This window comes from Cebus imitator, unplaced genomic scaffold, assembly GCF_001604975.1.
Source record: "Cebus imitator isolate Cc_AM_T3 unplaced genomic scaffold, Cebus_imitator-1.0 Scaffold110, whole genome shotgun sequence".
Lineage (NCBI taxonomy): Eukaryota > Metazoa > Chordata > Mammalia > Primates > Cebidae > Cebus > Cebus imitator.
Window position 1 is genome coordinate 573,947 of NW_016107425.1, and position 17,559 is coordinate 591,505.

The window sequence follows — 17,559 nt, forward strand, 5'->3', positions numbered from 1 at the left end:
AAAGCTATCAAAGAAGTAGAAACAAATTACTTGGTTGTTGCTGATTAGCCTTTCTTTTGGGGCTGCCAAGTGAGGCACAAATTTACTAGGAGAAATACTCCCACATTTAGAGACAATAGGAAGCTAAGAAAAATCAACCAATGTTGAATTAGCTGTTTTGAAATTAGGGTGTGCTTTCAAGTGTGAACAAATGAATGTATTTCTCAGCTTGTCTCCAAGCCATTCTAACTTATACAGTAATTGATAAAAGATAATCTTGAAAACTTTATCAATATTAATAAAAAGTACACAAGAAAACTAAGTGAAGTTTAGAAAATGGAGAATCTGAGGGGAGCCAGTGTGTCTCAACTCCTATCCAAGCAAAAATTTACTGATTCTAACCCTAAAATTGAAAAAGGCCAGTTACTAGACAAGCTTGACTGATCAGATATATCATCAAAGAGCACCCTGCTTCTTTTGCTTTAATTCTAATGTGGAATTTAGCCTCCAGAATGTATCCACCAACTAGTGAGGGGAAAAGTATAGTCTGGATCATACCATTCCTTATAAAATCACGCCGGCATTCTGTGTTTCAAATATGACTCTTTTGAGTTTGGTTATTGCAACTCGGCGCTCCCAAAAATCATCATCCCTCAATGAACTGACAAATTGAATTTTGGAGCCTGTGAAGCTGAGGCCCAGTCCCTGGACCACGGTGACTTCACCTAGTGCCACCAGCGCAGCGTGACGGAGCCAGCTGGCCTCATGGATCTTTGCTGCTGAAGAAGAAAGATGCTGGGTATTCTCAGCAGCCAGCTACTCAGGAGCCAGCCTTCACCTTGCCCCTCATCCGCTCACACTGGGATCCCAGTTTAAGAAGAGGGAATTAGATGTGAGTTTCGTCTGGGGGCTTTTTCAGGACAGATGCCCAGCAGAAGGGTTCTCAACGGTGACTGAGAGTTTCCGTCTCCCCTAGAACCCACAGTTCAATGAACTGACTTCAGCAAAGCAGTTGAGCCCTGGAGGCAATCTGTTTGAGACTTCAGTTATGCTTCCAAGAGGCCAATGGAGCCCTAGAAATACGTGATGAATTATACAAAGAGAGACAACTACTTTCTATTCACCACACTTTGATAGCCATATGCACCGATTCTGCCTGTTTAGCTTATGATTTCTAACAGAGGCTAAGGGCAGTATTATTTGTTAAGAATTTTCCTACAGATTCAATAAACAACATCACACTTCAAAAATGAATTAATTCCGTAGTATCATCTGATACCAATTCATAGCCAAAATTTCCCAATTATTCCAAGAATGTCCTTTGCATATGTTTATCCAGGCCAGGATCCAATCTAGAATGTCACAGTACATCAAGTTGCTATTTCACCTAAATCTCTTTGGATATAGAATAGTTGCTTTTTTCATAACACTGTCTTTTTCAGAGGATTGAGTCATAAAATAGGATTATCTCATAAAATAGCTCACCTTCTGTATTTAGCTGCTTCCTTCCTGTGGTCTTATCCAGCTTGTTTCTCTACGCCCTGTGTTTTGTGTAGACTGTAAGTTAGATCTAAAGCCTTGATCAGATTTAAGTTAAATGTTTTTGACCAGAAGGAAAAAATACATCCTGGGAGATATGACATACTTCATGTTTCCTCACATTACAAGACCATGTTGTCATGGCATTAGTGATGGTAAAATTGAGCACTGGATTAAAATCGTGACCTTCTGATTTCTTCAGTATACATTGCTCCTCTTGTGAAATGAAAGAAGGTGGTAAATCACCTGTATGGCGGGACTTTGGCACCATATTGATGTCCTGTTTCCCACTAACTGTTTGTCTAGTGATTTTATCAGCAATTAATGTCTTTTTTTTTTTTTTTTTTTTGAGATGGGTCTCACTCCGGTTACCCAGGCTGGAGTGCAGTGATGCGATCTTGGCTCAGTGCGGCCTCGACCTCCAGGGCTCAGGTGATTTTCCCACCTCAGCCTTCTTGAGTAGCTGGGACTACAGGTGCACACCACCACGGTCCAGCTAGTTTTTTGTATTTTAAGTAGAGCCAGGGTTTTGCCATGTTGCACAGGCTGGTCTCCAACTCCTGAACTCAAGCCATCCACCCTCCTTGACCTCCCAAAGTGCTAGGATTCTAGGCGTGAGCCACCATACCCAGCAGCAATTGACAATTTTGGCCTGATAACTTCCCTCTGGCATCATCTTTTGCATAGCCAGTGGGTCTTATGATATACTGCTTGCCAATTATGGTATGAAGCAAATCATTGGCTTCTTGATCTTTTATTCCCTTATATGTAAAAATAGGTAATTTTAGGAAGCAGAGGCAGGAGGATTGCTTGAGGCCAGGAGTTCGAGACCTGCCCGGGCAACATAGTGAGACCTCATCTCTATGAATAATAAAAAATTAGCCATGCATGGTGGTAGCAAACTCCAAGCTACTTGGGAGTCTGAGGTGGGAGGATCACTTGAGCCCAGGTGTTCAAGGCAGCAGTGAGCCATGATCATGCTACTGTGCTCTAGCCTGGGGGCAACAGAGTGAGATTCTGTCTCAAAAAAAAAAAAAAGAACCAATCCACATGACTGTTGGCAGTATGTAACATGCTTTGCCTGGTGCCTGGGGTATGTATGCATGCAATAAGTATTGGCTTTTTTATCTTTCTTTTAAAAAATATTTTAAAATTTTAATCAAATAGAGACAGGGTCTTGTATATTGTCCAGGCTAGTCTTGAACTCCTGGGCTCAAGTATTTCTGGAATTATACAATCCCAACTGTTGGGGAGGTAGAGGTGGGAGAATTGCTTTTTGTTATTATTGTGCTTTTTGTCATATATTTTGGAAGTGATGGATTGCAGAGCATTATGCAGTTGCTGCCAGTCTCATGTCCCTGAGGCACAAAAAAAAGAGGAAAAGAAAAAATAAAAAAATCTCTAAAAAGGAGTTAAAGAAGTTAGATTTCTTAAGAAAACTGACTTGTACCATTTTCTTAAAAGCAAGATGTGTTCTAAGAATCAGTAGTGCCTCAACATGCTACAGAGGAGAAGGGGCCATTGTTAAAATAATGTCTAGGAAATGTTCTCTTTTTCTTTCTTGGAGTCTCATTGGACATATTATTAAAGTTTCTGGAAAGCCTCTTAGGAAGGAAACCTGCCTTGTAGATGAATCAAGTATTTTCTAATTATTTGCCTGTAGATACTACTCGCTGACCTCTGCTGCTCACTCTTCTTAAACACACACAAGCATTACATTGAGCTGCCTTACATTCTTCCAAAGGCTTGAACGAGGAGGGAATCAAACAGATAAGCTGACTCCCTGTGGAGAGTTGGGAGGTATCTGCCATTGGCTTCGGATTCTGAAAAACCACACAAGCTAGAGAAGTTGTCAAGAGGTTCATTTTTGAGGGGGCAGGAAAGGCAGAAATTGGGGGCCTGGTAGTAATTCAACAGCTAAACTCTCTTTCTTAGCCTTTCTCCTAGAGGATCTTAGAATCCACCCATCCTATAGGTGTGTCATAGCTACTGGGACAGGAGTGAGTCCTTTGCGCCAATGCATAGATACTGAAGGGTATAGAGTGTATTATGGTTCAAAGGAAGAGCAGAGGGCCTGGAGTCAGACAAACATGAGTGAATGCCTTAGCTCTACCAGGTATTTACCATGATACCTGGGAAAATCTGTTAACCTCTCTGAAGCTGTTTCTTCATCTATATAATAGCTACAATTAAAGTACTTAGACCAAATGGTTGTGAAGCTTCTTAATATTTAAAAGCATTTTTTAAAATGAAGTAGTATATAAATGGTAGTTAATTTTAATAGAGTATTCTTACTGATCTACATGACCCCATATTTTGTGGATTGAGTAATTATTCTTTATTCAAATGGTCTATATTTATTAAGCGTTTACTATGTACCAGACACTGGGTAGGTGCTTACATAGAGTGTGAAATAGAGCAAGCAGATCCAGTCCCTGACTTCATGTAACTTCCATTCCATTGGGTGAGACATGATAAGCAAATATATGCACAAATAAATGTAGAATTATAGTCTCCTCCTTCCAAGTACTGATAGGATAATTTTTTTTTCTTGAGACAGAGTTTTTGCTCTTGTACCCCAGGCCAGAGTGCAGTGGCATGATCTTGGCTCACTGCAACCTCTGCCTCCTGGGCTCAAGCAATTCTCCTGTCTCAGCCTCCCTAGTAGCTAGGATTACAGGTACCCACCACCACACCTGGCTAATTTTTGCATTTTCTAGTAGAGATGGGGTTTCACCATATTGGGCAGGCTGGTTCTGAACTCCTATTTCAGATAATCCACCTGCCTCGGCCTCCCAAAATGCTGCAATTACAAGTGTGAGCCACCGCCCTGTCCTGATGTGATAGTTTTTAAATGGGCATATTGCTTATAATATACTATATATTTTGAAGGTAATATCCATAAATAGATATATGGAAATGAATTTGTGAGCTTAAGTAAAGAATACAATTATTCATATTGTAATGAACTGGAAGAGAACATAGGAATACTTTATCTCGATATCCTCATTTTATAGATGAGGAAAACTGGACCCCAAATACTACAGAAACTTACCCAAAGTCACATGGTTGTTGTGTGTCATGTGTGTCACATGTGTGCGAGGCAGGGGTCAGATCACGGATTTCCCTTTTTTTAGTCAGTGCTTTCCACTCTGCTGGTTCCATCTGAAAGGCATTATGAGCGACTCCTATTTTATCTGAGTGTTATAAGCATAGTTTTATACAGTGTGTTCTGATTATGAAAAATTGGGGACCCAGAGCAATTGATTTTTCCAAACTTTGTTTCTTGAAGCATTAATATTTTACTAGATGTTAATAGGTTACCTCTTTAAGCTTCTTGGTAAAATTACTTCTGGGCACCCTGCATCCTCCCTGGATCTTTTCTATAGAGATCCATAAATGCATATTGTGATTTTAAAAGATTATTCCTGCAGTAAGGAAACCTCTTAAACTATGTCCAACCTAACATTTCCCAAACTTACTTGACTCCAGGTTCCATTTTAAATTCTGTAACCATGAATGTGATTCACGTGCTGTGCAGGAAGTACAGCCTTAGCATCAATGCAGATGGCTTCTTGGCCAAGTTTGTGGAAGCCTGATAGAGCTCACTAAACCAAAGCCAATCACACAACTTTAAAATGAGCAGTTTCTTGGATCTTAGGAATTCAGGCAGACTGCGGATGTGCAGTAACATGTAGGAGGAACACCTATCAGGACTTGTTTTCTTAAGGTGACTGTGTCCTTTTAACCAAGGACTGAAATGGGAAACAATGGAAGCATAAAGAGTATGCTTGGATATATCTTTGAAGAAAAACAATCCTCTTTAAGTTTTTCTATTATTATTTTCAAGTCTTTTAAAATTATTATTATCATTGTCTTTTCAGGCATTCACAAGCCCAGAGTTCTCCAAAAGGGCACGATATCTTCGCAGGACATGCAGACAAGGTAGCTGGATATCTTGATTCCGAAATAACTGTGTATTCTTCCGTCAGACTCATCCAGGTTCGCAGGCATGAAGCTTGTCTGTGGCTGCATGGTTGGGCCATCCAAACTTGAAACTGTTAGTGATATTTTGAAGTCTTTGAGACAAAAGCCCAGCTTGCTAAAGAACTTTGGTTCAGTAGAGAGACAGGGAGGTACAGTGGAGAGAGAATCAAAAGCCTGGAAATTTGCCGCTGAGAATAAATGTTAGCTGCTCCCTGAGGTGATTTGTCTGTGCACTCCACTCTCCACAGATGTTAGAGCCTCTTTTTGAGTAAGGACCCGAGGTTCTTTGGTAGCACTTTGATATCCTGCTCGAATTCAGTATGTGAAATGGAGGCGTCTCTCTGTGACTTGGAGCCCACAGCAGGCTTTGAAGTCTGATCCAATTTTTGCTGCCTACTATTTGATGTTGAAAGGATGAAATGAAGAAAATGTACAGTTTTTGCCAGTAACTCTGCTGAGCATATGTAAGATTAAAAAAACAAAACCCTTTGGATGATGTACTTAGAAATGTTAAGTAGATTAATACCTTCCTATAGGTTTTCTTTTTTCTTTCTTAGGGCTAAAAATTAAGTATAGGTGAAAATCAGCACATAGCTGTTTTATATTCTGGACTATAATTAATTTAACAGGGGGCTAGGTTGACTTTTTCTGAGGAAGAAATAAATGAATGAAGCAAAAGGTACTGATACTTTGCTTCTAATTTCCCCCAAGGAGAGGCCTTCCATTCAATTCTATGCAAGATGGGAACAACTTACAAATAACTCCAATATACTTAGCCTCTTCCTTTAGTCAGGGTTAAGTGCCCCTTTATTAAATAAAAGCCATGTCCTTAAGGCTGTTTCATCAGAGGATAAGAATATTTCTCTTACTGGGTTTTTCTGCAGCACACAGTTTTTGGGACTGATTTGCTGTCTTCTCGGATATGCCATTCTGCTCCAGATCACCAAGGACTGAGTCTCCGGGGAGCCCCTCAAAAGCCTGGTAAGAAGAACACTTTGAATTGCATACTGCTTCTACCATTTACATGTTTTTAGTGTGTTGTTGGGGCAGGACTCAATTAGGTAGCAGTATGACCAAATGTTAGCAAAAAGTTCAGTTTTGAGAAGCCATACATGCTGGATGTAAAACTTCTATTAAAGGTAGCAGTTTACCAGGCACCCATGTCATTTAAGATAATGAATATCAAAGACCATGCTTTTCCACTTACTTAACCTTAAACTAGGAAACTGTTCTCAAATTTCATTTTATTAAAGGGAAGATAAATGACCAACTTTTAGTGGAGCGGATCAAACAGGGTCAAAATCTAAGACTTGATAAAGAATATGGATTTAGAAAGTAGTTCTGCCCTTTTGGCAACATGGCCATTCTTTGAGCAAGAAGACAGATATGCCTTTGGGAAATGACTGTTTCTGGCTCATTTTCTAAACTTCTTTTGACAGAATATGGTAAAAGCCAGTTTCAGGTTTGCATGCAGCTATAATCAGTGCTTCTGGAAGATAAAATACAAACATAATTGTAAAAAACATTTATAAGCCAGAATATACTAAGGACTACGTGAACCATTCCAAGAAAAGAAATGCTCCTGATGTTACACTTTGTGTCAAACTCATCTATTTTTCTGAAATATAAAGTAATTTCTCAAATCTCTTCAATTTTTTTCTTAGCCTGTTTTTCAGTGACAAAGTAGCATAGTATGAAGTGGGAAATGCATAGTAAATGTGTTATGACTTCAGTCTATATGGATCTTAAACTCTTGGAGAGAGACAAGAGGATGAGTCCATTATAGCAGAACCTTTTAAATGGACGTGTAGTAATTGATAAACCTGACACAGGAAATATTTTCCTCATAGCCAGACAGTGTTCAGGAATAAGGCCACAATGAAGGGGTAAAAGTCGTACAAAAAAACAGGAGAGAATTTAGGGGAAAAACAGTATGAGGGAGCAAAATTCATTATGCAAGAATTTGGTTGGTACTTTAAACAGATAATCTCTATCTTTTAATTGGAGTGTTTAGAGCATTTATATTTAATATGATTATTGACATGTTTTGGGTTAAATCTATCATCCTGCTATTTGTTTTCCATTTGTCCTATCTAGTTTTTCTTCTCTCTTGGTATTCCATTTTTAAATAGATGTAATTCCCAAAAAGAAAAATTTCAAGTATGGTTGAACAGCTAAACCATACTGATAGGTTTTGGCATCAGACCTACCTGGATTCAAATCTCTGCTCTCCTGTGTTGTTACGTAGCAACTCCTTACTTTAGTACCTACACATGTGAAGTGAAGGAAATAGTAATGCATATCTGAGAGGTTTTACTTAGGATTAAGTGGCTAGTGTAAGTAAAGGGCGTAGCATAGTGTTTGGCTTATAGTAAGAGTTTAGTAGATGTCAATTGCTGCTATGGTAATTATTGTTATTGCTGTTATATAAATACAAAGTTAATCTATGAACATAAAAACTAGGTAGAGAAATGAAGTTCTTTTTGTAAGGCATCACATTTTGGTGAGATAGTTCAGGAGAAGTAAAAATACATTGCATTTTGAATTAATAATTATTAAAAAGAAAAGAGACTTGTTGGATTACAATAGTCTTTCCCACTCTTCAGGCAAGTATCTCAAAAAGTCAAATTTATTAGTAAGTTACACATCCTATTTGTTATAAATGGCTCATATGCACTTTCTAGAGTTATTTCTTCCTTCCAGTCTAACTGATTTTCTATTGGGTCTGCCCCCATCACCATTACTTCCGCTTACACTCTTATAAACAGCATCCTAAATAGTCTTCCTGCCTCCATTCTTGCCCTTCAGCTTCTCTTATGCCAACAGAAACCTAAGATATCTAAAGCAAAATCCTAATCGTGACTTTCTCTCCCTCCATACTCTTCAGTGACTCCCTAGTCTCCCAGCATGACCTCCAAGGCTTTCTGTGCTCTGGTCCTTATCTTCTTTTCTAGCTCTAACTTCCACTGCTCTCTTTTTTCATTCTGTGCTTCAGAATATCCAAACTATTCTGTATTCTCTGAACATGCCTGGTGTGTTCTTTCCCTCCTCTATGACTATTCATGCTGCCTCTTCTGCTCCACATGCCCTTCTTCCTCGTTTACTTTTCAAAATCCTCTTCAGTCTTCAAGGTCTACAATGGCTCCCTACTCCTTTAGTGTTTCTTATAGTACTTATCATATCCTGCTTTGTATTATAGTTACTTTAATGCATCTACTAAATTTAAAACTCTCTAGAATCATGGCTTCCCATTTATGAGTTCTCTCCTCACAGTTTAACCTAGGTCTCAAATTGAATTCTTGAGCATCCAAAGTGGTGATGAAATATAATGGGAGCAAAAGTGAAATGAAACTCTAATTAAGTAGCAATCAGAGAAAAGTTTTAAAATGTATTTCTAACAATCCTGGAGCAAAGTAAATGTTTCTGAGACAACCTCCAAATAGATAGATAGTGGAAGGTATTAAAATAATCCAAGCTATTTCATTTTGTGTTATTGCTGTTTGGGGTAGGAGAAGCAGAGAAAGTTTAAGACATGAAGACATGAGAAAGCATTATATGTAAATCAAATGCCTCTTGAGCTTAGAAAACAACAAAGATGAAGAACAAAATTTTTGTTTCATTTATATTATCAATTGTAGAAACAAGAATATATTATTTAAGAAACATTTTAGCAGATAACACTTTTAATTACCGAATTAAGCTGCTTTAAATGACCCATTGTTTTAACCCATGTTTTTGTGGAAGGCTGAATGAGAATATTGTGACCTTTCCAGTTTAAAAAAACACTAACATCCAAAAGGTTTGCTTTTTAACTTGCAGTGAGGTCTAACTTCATTATTCTATGAAGGGGTTTGGTGAGGTGAGAGTTAGAAGTGGGGAATAAATCTAAAGTTACTCCATCTCAAGTTCAGCTTAAGCAGTCATGCAAAGAAATCTATAAATAGGGGTCTTAAGGCTGTCTTCAGAGTATAAGAAGTGTCCCTAACTGGCCCACATGGGCCAACCCATTGCTCACATTAAGAGAAATGCACAATATACCCAGGAGGTACACAATTCTAGCCACTTGGTCACTAATCCAAGCAGTTAAATTATTTAATAGGACTGACAGCAATGTATACAGACCTTATCAGGTTTTACTATGCGAAAGGATCTACTGTAGGCATTTGTTCTTCTATTTATTTATTTATTCAAAAAATAATTATTAACGCTGTGTGCCAGGAACTGTCCCGGGCCAGTATTTCTCCAAACTTTTATTAAAGACCAATTTTTGATTGGTTGTTTTCCATTTCACCACAGTCTGATACTATGTGGAATACAACACAAATGAATTACTAGGAAAATAATCATGCACTTGGATGCTGTGTCAATATCAAAATGTCCACATGATGCTACACTCTAGCAGAGGGAGGTAGACAATAAACAATAAGCAAACAAATAAGTCAGTTGTGCAGGATGTTAGAAAACTGAAGAGTCATGGGGAGAAAATACAGCAAGGGTGATCAGGAGTCGCCCAAGTGTAGAGGGTGAGTTTGGGTGGTTGTATATTTAAACAGGTGGCTTCATTGAGGATGTGAGGTTTGAGGAAAGGCTTGAGGGTGGTGAGCCAGTTCACAATGTAAGTTTCCAAGAGAAGAGCATTTCTGAGAAGACCATGACAAAGGCCTAGAGGAGTGAACGTGTATGGACTATATGAAGAGTCCCTGTATTGCAGCTGAGAGAGCAAAAAGTAGTCATAGGAAATGAGGAGCCAGGTAGTGCAGGTCTGTACTGCTTAATGTCCTAACAAACATCCTAGGGATCTAGATACAATGAAGATTCTCATTCAGCAGGTCTGAGTGGCTCTGAGATTCTGCAGCACTATTGAGCTTGCAGGTGGTGCTGATATTGTCGGTCTGAGGTTCACATTATGAGTCGTAAGGGTTTAGTCTCAGTAAAATGGGAAACCAGTGAGTGGGCAAGTGGCATGATCTGGGTTATGATTTTAAAACAATAACTCTAGCTTTGGAGTTGAGAACCAACTAGACATCATCAAGAAGTGAGATAATCTGTGTAAGTACATTTTCCATACAGCTGAAACTCTCAAACCTAAAATTACCTTTCATATTGAGCATACAAACACAGCTCTCCTTATTCTTTATATCTAGGGGCATGATTATTAACAGCAGTTATCACATTGGGCTGCAATGCAAAGCAATTGCGAAATGGGGCCACCTACCCTTGCGTTAAATGGCCCTTGACCATTATGATTTTTAGTTAATGTGCCAGATTCTCTGTTTAATTTCTTCTCTCTCAACACAAAGCTGATGTTTCTTGCTGTTGTTAATGAGCTGACTTTTTGTAACATACTTTTCTTCTTTTTTCTTTTTCATCTTTGCTATGGTCTGAAAAACAGGGTTTAAGCATTTTTTTAGGCAGTAAAAGAAGTGGGTCTGAAAGGGAGATCTAAGAATATCCCCTATGAATAAAAGAACAGGAACTCTCATGTATGTAGTACCAATATCAGGCACCAGGCCAGGTCCTTTACTTATATTTTCTTAATGTAAAGTATACAAGCTTTAGTTTAAACTTGTGACCTGTGCTTGTTACAGAACCCTCACTACCTGCCCCTGGGTTTTCTGTTATACCTCACCTAAGAGATACCTCTGTCCTGGGTTTTCTTCCCATCTACAGAGAATATACCTTAATCATATTTCTGTTTGAAGGTCAAAAGTAGTAAGCAGTGTTCTACTGGCCCTCCTGCAGGGGTCACAGTTGGCAGAGCCCCTTGTTGGGATGTGGTAGAGCCATCAGAGAGCATGTGGAGCCTGGTATCAGGCATTAGTGATTGATTTCAGCTCTCTTGTGGACTGCCTATCCATGGCTCCTGGCAAATCACACACACTCCCTTCCACTTAGCAGCTTCTTTAATGCCATCTACTTCATTATTTTCCTTTATCTTTCCAGTTGCTCATTATTAAATTGTATTGCTCTTGGCAGCAATTCAGCTATCAGAAAGCAAACTCAGGCTGTTTTATTCTTGGAACCCTTAATCCTTAAGGTAACCAAATATTTCAACTTTCCTGTGACAGAAATGTTTTCCAAAATGTGGGATTTTCAGTGCTTACACCAGGATAGTCCCAGCCAAACAGCTGAGTCGGCCACCCTGTAATAATACAAGAAATTGAGCTCAATTTGGGCAAGATCACTATATCAGGCAAGACTATGCCTCAGATCCATGTGACAGAATCACTTCACACTGGCCGGCCGCCTGTGTTTGGAAGGGAGTGCAAGCAGCTTGCCAGACAGCAATGCTGTGATCATAAAGGGCTCAGATGTCTCCCATTTGACAGGGAGAGCATGTTCCTGCAACAGAGTCTCAAAGGCCGCATAATCTCCCTCAGGAAGGCACATGGAAACCAGACACTAAATGAAGGCAAGGCTACTGGGCCTCTCTGTCCCATACCCAGTTCAATGACCAAATGTCACACACAAGACTGTATTCATTTATGGGGAGTCTCTGGGGTTCAGAATCCCTGCTCTTTTTGGCTCCCTTAGTCTGAAAATATCTTTTTTTCTTGTCCGAATGCCATTGAATTCACCCTAAACCCTCGTCAGTAAAACCTGGTAAAGTCTTATCGGAGGACTCTTCGCAGTGAAATGGCAAAGGAATTACAGATATAGAATTGTTATTGTCAGCATGCAAGGTTAGAAAAACACCTTTTATTAAGGGATCTTTTTAAACAAATGTTTCTCAGACTTCACTGGGCTCTCTAGAATCACCCAGAATGCTAGTTAAATAGACTGCCAAACCCACTGCATAGTTTTCAATTCTGTGTGGTTGGAGGGGAGGATTTGTATTGTTACCAAGTTTCTAGGGGGTGAGATGCTGCTGGTCTGGGGACTTCCCTTTGAAAACTACTGCTCTGGACATGCCCTATCTCTATGGTACAACATCGAATCAGAGAAATTGGGCTTTGTATATGTGACTTTCTCCTCATTCATTCAACAAACATTTATTGAGCACCTACTATATGTCAACTACAGGGCCAGGAAATGAAATAAGACATGTAAGAGAATTATAATATCCTGGTCTTTGCAGCTGTTGTTTTCCAAAGCTAGTTTGGTGACATGTTGAGTGTTCTCATGTATCTCAAGTGACCTCATTAAATTCCCGAGAAGTTGTCAAAAACAAAGTTACATTTACTCTTAGCTTTACTGTGCAGGAAGAGGGCAATAGTGTTCCAGACTTCTAAAAAGTCTATAACATGTTTCATTTTCTAAAACTAATAGGAATTATTGCCTTTATTGTTTGTTTGTTTTTGTGAGACAGGAGTCTCACTTTGTCACCCAGGCTGGAGTGCAGTGGCATGATCTCGGCTCCCTGCAACCTCCGCCTCCCAGGTTCAAGCTTTTCTTGTGCCTCAGCCTCCCAAGTATCTGGGGTTACAGGCCTGAGCCACCACACCTGGCCAATTTTTGTACTTCGTCTAGCCTGGTCTCGAAATCCTGGACTCAAGTAATCCACTTGCCTCAGCCTCCCAAAGTGCTGGGATTACAGGTGTGAGCCACCATACCCAGCCAGGAATTATTGCTTTTAAAGGTTATTTCCAGTTATAAACTATACTACTTCTGCTAGCCTGGACCTGTAGTAATTTTTCCCACATGGCAAAATTACTCTAAGACTCACCAGATCTGAATGTTTTCACACACACACACACACACACACACACACACACACACACACACACACATATTTATTTTTTGAGCCAGAGTCTCACTCTGCCACCCAGGCTGGAGTGCAGTGGCATGGTCTCAGCTCACTGCAGCCTCTACCTCCTGGGTTCATCCGATTTGTTTTCACGTATTTCTAATACATATGTCATTGCCATAATGTTTGTTCCCTGACTTTTTGAGAAAAAAATCTAGGCAAGACCAACATAAGGAAGTCTATAGTTTGAGATTTGTGGGCATGAGGGGAAACGGATGGAAGGAGAAAGAAGACAGATCCTAGTTGTCTTAATCCAAAATCTAATTTCTAATTTAGCTTCATTTATATTCATCATATGCTTTTTTTAATTTTGCTTAAGAGACTGATATGGTTTAGCTGTGCATCCCCACCCAAATATCATGTTGAATTGTAATCCTCAATGTTCTGGGAGGGACCTGGTGGGAGGTGATTGGATCATGGGGGAGTGGGATTTCCCCCTTGCTGTTCTCATGATCATGAGTGAGATCTGGTTGTTTAAAAGTGTATAGCACTTCCTCCTTGTCTTTCTCCTGCTGCCACATAAAGATGTGCCTGCCAGGCTGGGCACTGTGGCTCATGCCTGTAATCCCAGCATTTTGGAAGACCGAGGTGAGCAGATGACTTGAGGTCAGGAGTTCGAGACCAGCCTGGCCAATGTGGTGAAAACCTGTCTCTACTAAAAATACAACAACAACAAAAAATAGCTGGACATGATGGTGCGTGCCTGCAATCCCAGCTACTCAGGAAGCTTAGGCAGGAGAATCTCTTGAACCTGGGAGGCAGAGATTGCAGTGAGCCGAGATCACGCCACTGCACTCCAGCCTGGGTGACAGAGTGAGACTCTGTCTTGAAAAAAAAAAAAAAGGTGTGCTTGCCTCCCCTTCCCCCTTCCACCATGATTATAAAGTTTCCTGAAGCCTCTCCAGTGGTGCCTCCTGGATAGCCTGTAGAACTGTGAGTCAGTTAAACTTCTTCTTTATAAATTATCCAGTCTCACAGTCTCACGTAGTTGTTTATAGCGGTGTGAGAATGGACAAATACAGAAATTGGTACCAGGAGTGGAATACTGCTATAAAGTTACCTGAAAATGTAGAAGCAACTTTGGAACTGGGTAATGGGCAGAAGTTGGGAACAGTTTGGAGGAATCAGAAGACAGAAAGATGAGGGCAAGTTTGGAACATCCTAGAGACTTGTTGGATGGTTGTGACCAAAATGCTGATAGTGATTTAGACAGTGAAGTCCAGGCTGAGGTGGCCTCAGATAGGGATGAGAAACTTATTGGGAACTGAAGTAAAGGTTACTCTTGCTATGCTTTAGTAAAGAGACTGGTGGCATTGTGTCTCTAGAGATCTGTGGAACTTTGAACTTGAGAGAGACGATTTAGGGTATCTGGTAGAAGAAATTTCTAAGAAGCAAAGTATTCAAGAGGTGGCCTGTCTGCTTCTAAAAGCCTACACTCTTATATAAATGAAGAAATGACCTGAAACTAGAATGTTTATTTAAAGGGAAGCAGAGCATAAACGTGTGAAAAATTTGCAGCCCAGCCATGTGGTAGAAAAGAAAAATCCATTTTCTGGAAAAGAATTCAAGGCTGCAGAAATTTGCATAAGTAGAGAAGAGCTGAATGTTAATAGCCAAAACAATGGAAAAATGCTCCAGGGCTTTTCAGAGACCTTCATGGCAGCCCTTCCATCATAGGCCTGGAGGCTTCGGGTAGAAAAATGGTTTCCGGAGCTGGCCCCAGGGTCCTGTGCAGCCTCAGGACATGGTGCCCTGCATCCCATCTGCTCCAGCTCCAGCAGTGGCTAAAAGAGACCAAGGTACAGCTCAAGCCATTGCTTCAAGCCCCAAGCCTTGGTGGCTTCCATGTGGTGTTGGGCCTGTGGGTGCACAAAAAAACAAGAGTTGAAGCTTAGGAGCCTCCACCTAGTTTTCAGAGGATGTATGGAAACACCTGGATGTCCAAGAAGAAGTCTGCTGCAGGGGTGGAGCCTCATGGAGAACCTCTAATAGGGCAGTTCAGAGGAGAAATGTGGGGTGCGAGGCCCCACACAGAGTCCTTCCTAGTGAAGCTGTGAGAAGAGGGTTACTATCCTCCAGACCCCTGAATGGTAGATCTACCGACAGCTTTTACTATGTGCCTGGAAAAGCCGCAAGCACTCAGTGCCAGCCCGTGAAAGCAGCCATAGGGGCTGCACCCTGCAGAACCAAAAGGGCAAGCTGCCCAAGGCCCTGGGAGCCCACCCCTTGCATCAGCATGGTCTGGATATAAGACATGGAGTCAAAGGATATTATTTTGGACATTTAAGATTTAATGATTGCCCTGCTGGGTTTCAGACTTGTGTGGGGCCTGTAGCCCCTTTCTTTTGCCCAATTTCTCCCTTTTGGAATGGGAGCATTTATACAATGCCTGTACCCTCACTGTATCTTGGAAGTCACTAACTTGTCTTTGGTTTTATAGGCTTATGGGTGGAAGGGACTTGCCTTGTCTTAGGTGAGACTTTGGACTTGGACTTTTGAGTTAATGCTAGAATGGGTTAAGACTTTGGGGGACTGTTGGGAAGGCATGATTGGTTTTGAAATGTGACAAGGACATGAGATTTGGGAGGGGTTGGGGTGGAATGATATGGTTTAGCTCTGCATCACCACCCAAATCTCATGTGGAATTGTAATCCCCAGTGTTGGGGGAAAGACCTGGTAGGAAGTGATTGGATCATGGGGGCGGATTTCCCCCTTGCTGTTCTCATGTTAGTGAGTGAGTTCTCATGAGATCTGCTTGTTTAAAAGTGTGTAGCACTTCCGCCTTCCCTCTTTCCTGCTGCCGTGTGAAGACGTGCTTTCTTCCCCTTCACCTTCTGCCATGATTGTAAATTTTCTCAGGCCTCCCCAGTCATGCCTCCTGTACAGACTGTGGAACTGTGAGTCAATTACACCTCTTTTCTTTATAAACTACCCAGTCTTGGGTAGTTCTTTACAGCAATGTGAGAATGGACTAATACAGAGACTTTGCTCGTTTTTACTAGATCTGGGTTTTTGGTTTGCTTGTTTTTATTTTGCTTTAGTTAGTAATTTTGAAGAATAGGAACAGGGCACTTGGGACTTCAGTTATAGTTACCTCAGCTGAGGCCTCTGTTCAAAACTGGGGCTCTCTGGAGGAACTCTGTAGATACCTACCAAGATTGATCATAGTGCCCGTTTTCCCTTGAAATGTGAGAATCAGGATTATAAGAAAACGAGAAATATTCCACAAAGGTCAGTGCTTTTCTCCACCACTCAGCCAGCTGAATCAATAGCAAGATTCTGACTCTACTGGAGGAGCTGAGGCTAGAGTAGTCTAGAGGAGGCTGGAGGGAAAAGTGGCCACAGCTGTGAGAGCGGCAGATACAAGCCGCAGCGGTCACATGCCAGGCCACCATTCCTGAGGCCACATACCTCAGGGAAAACCTTTTACAGCCTGTTCTCTTTCCTGCAACTCATTAAGGCACATTACAGAATTGAACGGTTTTTGACATGATTTCTTCTTAGATTGTTGCTGCAAACATATCTGTGAAAAGTTCTTGCTAAACTTTTCCGGTGCTTTCCTGAGTTCGCTAGGTCATGGTGCACTTTTTGCCAATGCCAAGTTAGGTTCTGGCATTGGCCCAGGACATCAGGAGTGCAGATGCCAAACAACACAAGGCGGGTGGTGTGTGGGTCGAGTTAGGGTATTTGGCTTCTAAGATTGGATGTTGATGGCACGGCAGTAAAATGTGCCTAGAGAAAATTTATTTTTAAATTCTTTTCTTATTTGATGTAACTGAAACAGCACATACTCTGTAGACTGCCCTGTTAACCACAGCTGCCTAGTTTATTTCATTTTAAAGGATTCTTTCAAGTTTAAAATTAAACATATAATTGTTTAATGATGGGGTGTAGTGATTTTTCTTCTTTTTACATTTGTTTGTTTTCTAAGATTGAGGATAATAAATTTTTTTCAGTTTTAAAAATTAATAGCTCTATTTATTTAATTTTCAGCTTACAGAAATATTGAGCTGAAAGTACAAAATTCTTACATACCCTTTCTCCTCTCCTTTTTTCCCTGTTTCCCCTGTAATTAGCATCTTGTATTAGTGTGGTTCATTTGTTACAATTGTTGAGCCCATATTGGTACATTATTATTATCCATTAGAGTTCACTCTTTTTACGGTACATTCTGTGAGCTTTGACAAATGCATAATGACCTGTATTCATTATGACAGTATCATACAGAATAATTTCACTGACCTAAATATCTCATCTCTCTCTCTTTATTCCTCCCTTCCCCAAGCCCTTGGCAAGCACTATTTGTT

The 17,559-nt window shown here is 40.4% G+C and overlaps 1 protein-coding gene across 1 annotated transcript in view; it reads left to right on the plus strand.

The window, feature by feature from the left end:
- Positions 1-17,559, plus strand: part of MYO3B (myosin IIIB) — a 491,163-nt gene that overhangs the window by 388,731 nt on the left and 84,873 nt on the right. The window contains exons 31-32 of the mRNA XM_037741885.1: positions 5,403-5,463; positions 6,390-6,486. Coding sequence (XP_037597813.1) covers positions 5,403-5,463; positions 6,390-6,486 — 158 coding nt within the window. The remainder of the gene's footprint in view (positions 1-5,402; positions 5,464-6,389; positions 6,487-17,559) is intronic.